The sequence below is a fragment of the Mugil cephalus genome, chromosome 4 (assembly GCF_022458985.1).
Source record: "Mugil cephalus isolate CIBA_MC_2020 chromosome 4, CIBA_Mcephalus_1.1, whole genome shotgun sequence".
Classification (NCBI taxonomy): Eukaryota; Metazoa; Chordata; class Actinopteri; order Mugiliformes; family Mugilidae; genus Mugil; species Mugil cephalus.
Window position 1 is genome coordinate 14,391,399 of NC_061773.1, and position 10,683 is coordinate 14,402,081.

Below are 10,683 nucleotides of genomic sequence, written 5' to 3' on the forward strand. Positions count from 1 at the left end.
GTTTTATAGCGTAAATGATCTCACGATTGTACAGAGGACAACACATAATTGAACATCAATAATATAACCACCGTCACAATAAAAAAAAATTATATTTATTAGTCTCGGTATAGATAATGTACATGTGATGCCAGCAAATACAGAGCAGAGTTTAACGTTTAAGCAGCATTTTATCTGATTTAATATTTGTATTTGTTAATTGGCAGCAGGTGCCCTGAGAAAAACTCTTACATTAATCAAACGTAATGTCAAAAATGACGCCTTGAACAGATGATGTGTTTGACATTTTATGTCGACCATGTGTCATGTGTCAGTACTGCCATTCAAGTCAAAACACAATAACTACACATCCGACCAAAGCTGAGCTCAGAACAGACACTTTCAAAGGTCTTAGTTTATCATACAACATTTCATAGCATTAAAATGAGTTTTTGAAGCATAAATCACAGACAAACTGCAGCGAGTCAATCCTAAACCTAGTGTACAACAGAAAATAAAAATCTTTAGTCTTTAATGCTCAATATTGTATCTGCTGAGTTTATTGAACTACATAAACAATATAAAAGATACATTTTATATTAAACTTTGCCAAGAAAAGTTTTTAAACGGTGCTGTTTGACGTTAACTGGACAAGTTTGACAGAGTAGCCTCAGACTCAGAGCTACATCCTCATGTTTTAATGCATTAAATTCATGATTCATTCATTAAACTAGTTTAAACTAGTAGAGCGCTGTCAAATAAAAGATTTGTGCTTTCAAAAGGCGAGTATTTCCTTAAAGTCTGTGACAGTAATGATCAGAAAACAGGTCCAGTAATGTTGTATTTAAATTAAAGATGTTCTGAGAAGTTAGAAAAATCTTTCATTATGAGTGGATTCATAATAGCTTTGACGGTTCTGCTGTAATAATCACTTACAGATAGAACAAGGAAATCTAATTTCTATTTTAAATTTCTCTCGCTCTGTGCAAACATATTTCTATTTTACGAACCGATTTTAATTAGACACTGTCAAAATGTTATAGTGATTTCAATATCCAACTGGAGTTTAGCACCAGTTACCACAATCCCACATTTATCAGTTATATAAAATAACCATCGCACATAAAAACAAATGTCATTCAGCCTCACAACTGGTTGATGATAGAAAAACTCTTCTCGTAGCTTTAGTGATCGTTAGTAAGCTGCTTCTTGATAGGCAGTTTAGACAGATTAAGAGCTAAAGTCAATTAGCTCGTCCTCTCGTTTAGTGCAGATGATGACAACAACCAAGTAGGGACGTCCTGATTGGTACTGGGGTCAGTCCTGACATATTTTAAACGACTGGATTCACTTTAGCCAAGGCCGATATTTCGCAGTTTTTGTTTTTTGGTTTGTCATAAAGACCACATCCCTGTTTTAGTGGCAGCTGGTTAGCGTCAAAGTTGTCAAATATTGACTGGAGTGGAAGCACTGATGCTTTGGAAAAGGAGGTCGGTCGGACAGAAGAGTGTAAATTGTGCAATGTGGATGTTTGACTGACCGCCTACACTCAGGCAAAGGCTGCACACACGAGCTAGGACAATACAACTAAGATAAGAAAAAACCTTTATAAATCTTCTTGGGATGGAAATCTGGTTCATTTAAGACTCAGATCAGTCAACACTTAATATTAAAAGATCAGGATTGGATCAGGGGGGCAGTTAAAACTTGATTGGGGGCATCCCTAACACAAACCACACTGAATAACACGTAATATATCAGTGTATTGGGTTTCACTGTAGCTGTTGTTCTAAAAGGTGACAGGAACGTTATAAAACAGCCTTGATACAGTTTAGATGGTGGTGAGTTTGCCACACTGCAGTCATTTGGACGCACTGCTAACGAGATGAGGCATGACTGGAAGGTTGGAAACTTTAATTAATGTGTTCAGTGACTGTCTGTAGGAGGACTGGTGACTTCTTCTGACTCTTAGGTTAGACTGAGGGCAGACGGCGACTGGCAATCACCTCTTGAGGTACAAACTGTTGTTACTACGCCTACATTCACAGCAGGTTCTTTCGATGCGATTAGAAAAACGTGGAAACTCGTGTGACAGTGGTTTTATGCTGCAGGTCACGTTGATCCAGCCAGCAGTGGAGAGGCTTCGGAAACTTCTCGTTTGTTCCGATGTGTCGCGGGGACGAATCCGTGTATGCTGTCGTAAAGGTGGCTGCTCTGCAAATCTGCTTCTGCTCGCAGAGTTATTTTCTACATTTAAAAAAATAAATATAGATCAGGAATTAGAAAATATTCCCGTATAGAAACTGAGACCAAGGACAAGCTGCGTGAAGTGAACAGACGAGACAAAGTACCTGAAAGTCTCTGATGTAGGTGAGGAAGAAGCTGATGAAGGAGAAGGCCAGACACCATTCAGACACGGTGCTGACCAGGTGAGGCACGTAACCCTGCAAGTATCAGATTTAAAGGATCAGAGCTGTGAAGTGCTGATAGATGGCATTTAAATTATTGAACTCTAATACTGCATCTTTATGTGCATCATGTTCCCTGACTCACCGTGTCTCCGGGGTTCCAGTGGAGTTTACGCGGTACGTCCACGCCCCTCAGACTGCTGTACATGATCACTGACGATACAAACACTACACAGGCTGTTAAGGATCACACTTTGTTTTCAGAAGCACCAGCATGATTGATGTTAACACTGATCGGCCTTAACATTATGACCACCGGGTCTAATATCGTGTAGGACTCCTCTAAACCTCTGAAGGCGTGCTGTGGTATCTGGAACCAAGATATTAGCAACAAGTCCCATAAACTGAGAGGTGAGGCCTCCATGGAGCCGACTTACGAGAAGTCAACACCTTGAACTTGTTGTTGTGCTCCTCCTCAAACCATTTCTGAACCATTTTGCTCTAAGAGGCTGCTGCCAATAGGGGATACTGTTTCTACTAAAGCGTGCACATGGACTCCAACACTGGTTAGATGACGTCTAATAGCAACACCCATGCCCATGTCTCCATTGTAGGAGCTTTCATAAGTAGATTCAACATGGACAACCTGACTGGTGTGCAGTTGTACACAAAACCAACAGACACACACGTGTTCTGACTCCTTTCTATTAGAACTTTTGCAGCTAAATGAGCTACAGCAGCTCGTCGGCCCAACCTTCACTCTCCACATGCATCAATGAGCCTTGGTCGCCCATGATCACTGGTTCACTGCTATTCCTTCTTTAGTCCACCTTGGTCCAGGGCACACAGGGGATGATACAAATGTGGCTCTTGCCCAATTCTCTCAAATCTTTCCACTTGTCCATATTTTTTCTGCTTCCCACATCAGTTCCGAGGAGAAACTATTCACTTCAATCCACATCATGAGCACACGTTGTTTAGAAGCTGCTTTAACCTATTGAGGCATGCGTCACATGTCCTGCCGTGTTCTTGTGTGAAAGGGATGGACAACGTGACCTCCAGTGGACATAAAACAGATCCAGACTGTGTATTCTTTCCTCATCACTATCACTATCAATGCTTGTTGTTGTGTCTGTGCTGTGAGCTCATCTGCAGATGCTCAATGAAACCCACAGAAAGTCCACAGTGTTCTAATTTCTTATTTTCCAGAACGGACATTTCCAAACCATAATTTTGGCGTCGTCTGCGATGTCTCTTCTGTGTGTGGCTTCTGGGACTCAGACCTCAACCCCCCCTTAAAGAGAGGGTAAAAAAGTGACGGCCAGGCGCCTAAAATCGTTCATCGCTCATGGTCGCGTGGCTCTGAAGCTTATGTGTCTTTCTGGTGAGTGTTTGCTGATGCAGTTGTCTTTTATTGCATCTTTTCTATATATATTTATAATTGCGATTGTGGTTAGTGGTCATTATGTTATGGCTCATCTGGGTATATTCTGCATAAATATGAGTGGACTGACTCCAGTGGTCGCGGTTTTTAAGGATACTGCTGATGATGCTGCCCAGGGTACAGACTGCGATGGCCACACGGACCCGGTAGATGGTCTTGCTGTGGACGTGAGGCTGCATGAAGAACGACAGCACCGTCTGAACCAGGATGTATAAAGCTCCGACCCCGAAGGTCAGCACCGCCCCCAGGATGTGGACGGGGAACAGGGTGGTCTTCTGCTCTGACACACACACACAGACTCACTGCTCACAGGTTCAACACTTAAAGACGCAGCTGATGACGTGTGAACTGATCTGAGACCAGCAGCCTGCTCTCACCTGGAAGTTGGCCACCACACACATCCCGAAGGAGCTGATCCAGCCCAGCACCAGCCCGGCGATGTTTAGTCTGTGGAGTTTCACTTCATCCTCATCTGTCAGAGCCTGCACCTGTTTGTAACGCACGTACACCGTGGCTATGCCTGCAAACACAATGACCATATCAGTTCATAATGTACGTAATATGTTATTTATTTATTTATTTTACACACGGAAACGCTGGCCCTCGCATTCATTTATCTCATCTCATCTTCTCCTACTGCTTATCCTACATTCATTCATTCATTCATTTAAAAAAACAGTAAAAACAGCTGTATAATGAACTCATTTTTGATAATTAATGATTATTATTAAGTTCTGACTCTAATTTAATTAATACATGATTCTGAACAAACAATATCTGACAAAGAAAAAAAGAAACCTATGATTCACCATCTCAGATTGTTTAAATGTAAATCAACATGGAGAGTGTGTCTGTGTGTGTGTGTGTGTGTGTGTGTGTGTGTTACCTAAAAAGGCTGACACATCCAACATGATCCCAAACACACATCTCTCTGGTGCCATCGTCCCCGTGTCACTGCAACACAAAACAAATGTGATATTAGAGAAGAAGTCTGAATAAATAAATATAAGAGTTTAATGTGAAAAATGTGACTATTTGTGAAAGTTTATAGTCAAATATTCACATCATCATGTGCCTGAATACATCTGAAGGACGAGCAGTTAAATGGTTTACACCAATCAGGCAAAAGATTAAAACCACCGACAGGACGAATAAAGAGCGTCTTGTGACAATTCAATGTTCTGCTTCAGCTCTTGGACCTGGCATTCGTGTGGGGGTGTCCACCCCATAGCACTCATCCCCTGCAGGATGCAGCATAACACAGACACACACACACAAAAACAGTTCAGGCACAACTTAAAAAAAAAAAAAAAAGGACCCAAAGGCGATACAGACACCACAGGACACCCTGGTCATGTCCTGTCATTCGAGTGCACCAAGGAGCCCTCAACAATATTAGAAGGTTCGTAATGTTTGCTGATCGTGTTAAAGGCTGTCATATTACAACATTTATTGTATTAACGCATAGCCCATATTTTTTCACATTTTGTCCTATTTTAATGTATTGCAACAGCCCAAAACAAATGGGTGAATTTAGAAGACAACCCGCTGTAAACTGCACACGAGCCAGTGAGAACTGAAGAACTCAACGTAGCAACAGTAACTAAGGGGGCGTGGCTTAGTGAAATGAAACGTTTGAATTTTTAACTATTTCCTTATACTTGCTGATGCTGACCTCAAAAATAAAGATGTAATACAGACAAACATTAAAATGATTGTCACTGCTATTTTTAGCAGTTTTCGGAGGGAAACTCATGCAGAAATGTCCCGTTTCGCTGTTCTACACATTTGAAAGAAGCAGTGTGACCGGCCATGAACTTGATTTCTAACTGGAACTAGTTAAGAGTTTGATAAAAGCCATGCTACCTCTGGCATTCTTATGAGTTGGGCCAAGATAAATGAACACAATGCCTCAGGGAAATTGTGGTCTGAAGCCAGACCGGTTTTACTCAAGCTGGAATTAAACATACACTTACTATTAAGTTCATCAGTTACACAAGTGGAAACTATCGCAGGCATTATAAAAGAACTTTGCACTAAATCTTATGACTGTTACACTTGAGTTGTATTGTGTCAATGTATCCAATTAGTTTGAGCTATTTCGAGTCTCAATAACAGAAACATTTTAGAGTTTAATTCAATAAAGTTTAACAGCCTCACAAACTACATCCTCCAAAATGACCATCCAGCTGAATCACGTTCACGTCTCTGCCGCCGTCTCAAGACATTGTGCTTGTCCTGACCTGATGTAAGGCACCAGAGGGTCGACGTGTCTCAGCACCACCGCTGTGATGTAGGCGAAGACGAAGGACGCCACCGTCCAGACGACCAGGGCGGCGGGCAGGAAGCACATGCCCTGCTGGAACCACCACATGGTGTCCTCACTGTGTGCGCTGCTAGTTCACTCCAGCCTGCACAAAACAAATAAATCAATGTCACCTTCCACAGAGCCAGTGTATACCAATCATTTTTTTCATTCCAGTGTCAATGTGAACATTTACTTCCTGCTTCTTGATAAAGCAAAGTGTGACAAGTGAGAAATGTGCAGTTTGAACTTTAAAATCCTTTAAAATCCAAGAGTCAACACCTCTAAAATTATTACTGTAGATGTATACGTCACTTTCAAATAAGCTTCACTGCTGCCTTACGTTTAAAGCAATTATTTAGTTAATCACGGACATAACATTATCGGATTATAGACCTGGTGGCTGCTAATTTGTCCCATCACAACTTGTGATTCTCTCTAAATGCTGTACGGCAGAGGCATTATTTCCGGTCATTAAAAAAAAACAGCATGTGACAAGCAGACGCCATAAAGGAAGTTTTCAGGGCGCAGCTGCTTCTGCTCTCTGCCAAAAAAAAAAACAGACTTTGTTACTTCGCGTAAAGTAATAAGACTTTACTGTATTTACTGTATACGTGACATCGATGAAGACTGTGCTGTAGTCAATCATTCAATAAATCACATGAAACAATTCATCTTTATTTTGCTTTTCTGTGCAGATGTTTTATCTACCTATATGTTGAATGTCTTTGTTTGTTTCCAGGTGTGAAAAAAGTCTGAGGTGGATCAGCTCCTGTTTTATTTCCTTTTTTAAGTAGTTTAGTTTAGTTAAATATTTAAAACAACCTGATTTATTTGTTTTAATTGAAACACACACATATGAGTGTTTTAAGAGATTTATAAGAGATTTTTAAGAGATTAGATTGTTGTCTGGACAAAGCATCTGTTTTACCTTGGACTTGTTTTGCAATTTTCTGACATTTTATCCACAAACAATGAATTTATTTCGGTTTGGCGAACTGACATATGAGATTTAAGGAATAAACAATGTTAATCTAAACACTGAGTGATAAACACCTTGCTGTATATATAATGCACAGGAAAGTCCCATTGTATGCAATAGGGAAGCGAAACCATGAAAATAGCATTTACTCTCGTTTACAGCGAGTGTCGCACCAAACTCCGTTGTAAAAACTGACAATTTAACACCCAGTCCACAAATTAAGCTACAAATCTGTCACATCGTGCTAAACATTCATCGTCAGCGTTTAACTAAAGTTAGCTACGTTCAGGGGCTTCCACTGACCCAGGTTTTAAGACGAGGTATAACTTATTTATTTAAGACAGTTTTTCTTGTTGAACTGGACCCAGTAAACAGCCTTAGTGGAGTCACACGGACAGAAAGGCGGCGTTTAAATCAACATAACGACACTCACGTTATTAATCCTCCTGCGGAAGCAAAACGCGCTTGAAATATTTATTTTAAAACATAAAAAATCCGGCGTTAAAACTTCAGCCAACCTCCGTTAATCCTCGGTGTCAAGCGACGCTCCCACTCAAAATATAAATTTATGAAGTTGATCCAACGACGTCCGTGTGTGTGATTCAGGCACGTAACGCGCATGCGCCTGTCAGATAGGAGCAGCGTTGGGTTTTTGTGTCCTGCGCTTTGCCTCGCAGGCGACTCTGCAGAAGAAAAGACGAGATAGCATTGTTATCATTTGTTGATCTACGCAGTTGGGAAATGTGCATTATTACAGCAGCATTAGTGTAACAAAGTTAATTATGGGCAATAATTTCACATTATAAACCAGTATAAATAGTATAAACAACAATAATTTCAGTTGTATTTTAGTGGGGCCTGATATTTTAGCGGTAAGACTAAGTAAAAAATAGTTAATGTCGCTAGTTAAGTTCTCTAAATTGTATTTGAATTGCTAGGTTTTATTAAAGAGTCAGACAGCTGCGAGAAGGACGGTATCTCAGCCTGTTGCTGAAGAGCTAGTCCCATCCATGTATGGGGTAGAGGCCTCAGGTGGAACAGCAGGTTTGAAAAAGATAGTGATGAAACCTTACTGGGCATATATTTATCATTCAATGATATTCAGCCGAAGCCATGAAACAATATTTCTATTAATTATTGGTTGAGTAAATAGTCAGGAAAACCAGTTATGACCTGTGATGATCCTTCAGTGACAAGAAAGACAGCGCAGGGTTTTCCTTCCTGCTGCATCCATACTCTTTAACCAGTACTGCTCCTCCTCAGTCTTTTTACTTAATGTGCACTAAATATCAATAACTACCTGTGTTACTTCTCACATGTGAACTGTGCAATTGCCTTGGGCATTTGAGTCCCACTTAAGACTCACTGGAACCTATTTTCTACTAATTCTTGTTTATGTCATCGTGTGTGTCAATAGATAATAAGTTGTGCGTGTGTGCCAACTCATGGCACACATGTAAAACAGAGCTGTTCTTGGTTTTGAAGCAGTGGTAGAGATCCGTTAGAGACAATAAAATAAAACTGAGATGGGATCGGGGTGACGCACATGACATTATGGAGGTCATGACCGAGAGGGGCTCAAAAACCCAAACAGGCACAGAGAGAACGTGTCTATTATTATAGTATAAAAATACTATAAGGGCCACTAATGGCTTTCCACTGGATTGGCTGGGGGCTGCACCGTGAGCATGAGCCTGGTGTCATGAGGAGGCTGAGACCTCCACCTGCAGCCACAGTGGGCTGATCTTCTGGCTGTTGGGTCGGACAGACCAGAGTCAGCGGAGGAGGTTGGACCTTTCAGCCCAACCTCCAAAACTATTAGTGACAATGAGAAACAGGTCCTATTTAAAAGCTCCTGCTGGTAAATTGATGATGTCATGATGACATCATCAGGAACAAGAACAAATGTGGCCAATGGCCACGCCCCTTACGGGCATTTTCGGGTGTTTTGATTTGAAAGGTTTAGTTGAAACCTGCCACTGTTATCTGAACTGGACTATGAGGTCATGACCACAGGCCCCGAAACTCCCAGTGACTCCAGACCTGTTGCTCTTACGTTGATTTTAATGAAGAACTGAAACTGATCCCATGACGTCACTTATCATAGACATTCATAGCGCTTTACAATTGAATGTATTATTCATTATTCAAGTGCCTTCGGACGATTATTGATTCTAAACTGAACTTGGAGCAAAGCTGTGAAACTGTGTGTAGTAAAAAACCTAGGTTTTTATTGTGTTTTTTTATTTGTGCTTATTCTATTTTGAAGATTGCAGCACCTTCATTATTTTCAGTTTTCATTTATTGTTTTTTAATTGTTGTATTGTTTACTATTTAGTTATTGTATTCATCACTGTATTGCTTCATGTGCCTGTTTTTGACTGTGATGGGTGCCTTGCTTTAAAGCTCAAGTCAAGTTTACCTACGGCCATAAATAAGTAAAAGTAACCTGAAGCATGTAGCATGAATGTATCCAACCTTAAACATATAACATAAAAAACTAGTTCTAGTATTTAACAAAAACATTATTTGTAATGCAAATGAATGGTTACTGTATTTTGTGCTTTTTATAAGAAGAAAAAAGAATCCAAATGTTAGAATTTCATAAAAAAATATATATACTTAAAATAATGTATTTTATGTACTTTTGTAGTCACTATATGAGAAACAATGATTTTTGTTTGTGTTCGTAAATATTATTAATCATATCAAAATATATAACAAATCTTAATACTGTATAAATAAATATATACATAAAAAAGCATAGCCATTCGTTTTAATTTCAAATAATGCTTTTCTGAACATGCCCGTAAGGGGCGTGGCCATCAGCCACATGTGTTCTTGTTCTTGATGATGTCATTATGATGTCATCAAATCACCAGCAGGAGCTTTTAAATAGGACCTGTTTCTCATTGTCACTAATAGTTTGGAGGTTGGGCTGAAAGGTCCAACCTCCTCCGCTGATTCTGGTCTGTCCAACCCAACAGCCAGATGATCAGCCCACTGTGGCTGCAGGTGGAGGTCTCAGCCTCCTCATGACACCAGGCTCATGTTCACGGTGTAGCCCCCAGCCATTCCAGTGGAAGGCCATTAGTGGCCCTTATAGTATTTTTATACTATAATAATAGGCACGTTCTTCCTGTGTCTGTCTGGGTTTTCGAGTCCCGAGGCCTCTTCAGACCTCATCTCTGCTCCACCGCTGTTTTACATGTGTGCGTCATGACTTGACAAACATGCACAACTTATTATTTATTGATCTCCACCCTCACATTAGTGAATGAATGAGGGAAAACACTGCTTACGTAGGAGCACCCCTGTTGAGTAATTTGATGCAAATCAGGACTCATTCAGTGTGTTTACGTGCGCAGCTTAATTGAGCTTTGCTCAAAATTCATATCCAGGAGCTCTGAACCTGGAGTGTTGGTGAATTAACTCTGTGTCAGTGCAACACTTACTAGTTAATTCACCAACACTCCATGACACTCAATTTTAACACCAATTATTTATCCTCAGAGAGTTTTATATAACACATTTAACTCTACAAAGAGCATAATTATTACAACAC

General features: G+C 40.3%; 1 protein-coding gene across 2 annotated transcripts; it reads right to left on the minus strand.

Moving 5' to 3' along the window:
- Positions 1-73: 73 nt before the first annotated feature.
- On the minus strand, positions 74-7,774 carry dram2b (DNA-damage regulated autophagy modulator 2b). Of its 2 annotated transcripts, none has more exons than XM_047582159.1 (8): positions 7,637-7,774; positions 6,075-6,242; positions 4,718-4,785; positions 4,209-4,351; positions 3,929-4,106; positions 2,533-2,615; positions 2,331-2,423; positions 74-2,226 (listed from the first exon to the last, which is right to left on the minus strand). In XM_047582159.1, the coding sequence occupies exons 2-8, from the start codon at positions 6,203-6,205 to the stop codon at positions 2,092-2,094; spliced, it is 831 nt and encodes a 276-aa protein (XP_047438115.1). In that variant the 5' UTR covers positions 6,206-6,242; positions 7,637-7,774; the 3' UTR covers positions 74-2,091. The 2 variants fall into 2 exon arrangements, with proteins under 2 accessions (XP_047438115.1, XP_047438114.1); XM_047582158.1 differs by having other exon boundaries at positions 7,552-7,724.
- Between the last annotated feature and the right edge of the window lie 2,909 nt (positions 7,775-10,683).

Coding starts and splice junctions, on each gene's coding strand:
- dram2b (XM_047582159.1), bottom strand. CDS start 6,205: ATGTGGTGGTTCCAGCAGGGCATGTGCTTCCTGCCCGCCGCCCTGGTC. Junction 4,786..6,074: donor CCTCTGGTGCCTTACATCAG/GTCAGGACAAGC, acceptor TTTGTGTTGCAG/TGACACGGGGACGATGGCAC. Junction 2,616..3,928: donor CCTGGGCAGCATCATCAGCA/GTATCCTTAAAA, acceptor CAGCCTGTGTAG/TGTTTGTATCGTCAGTGATC.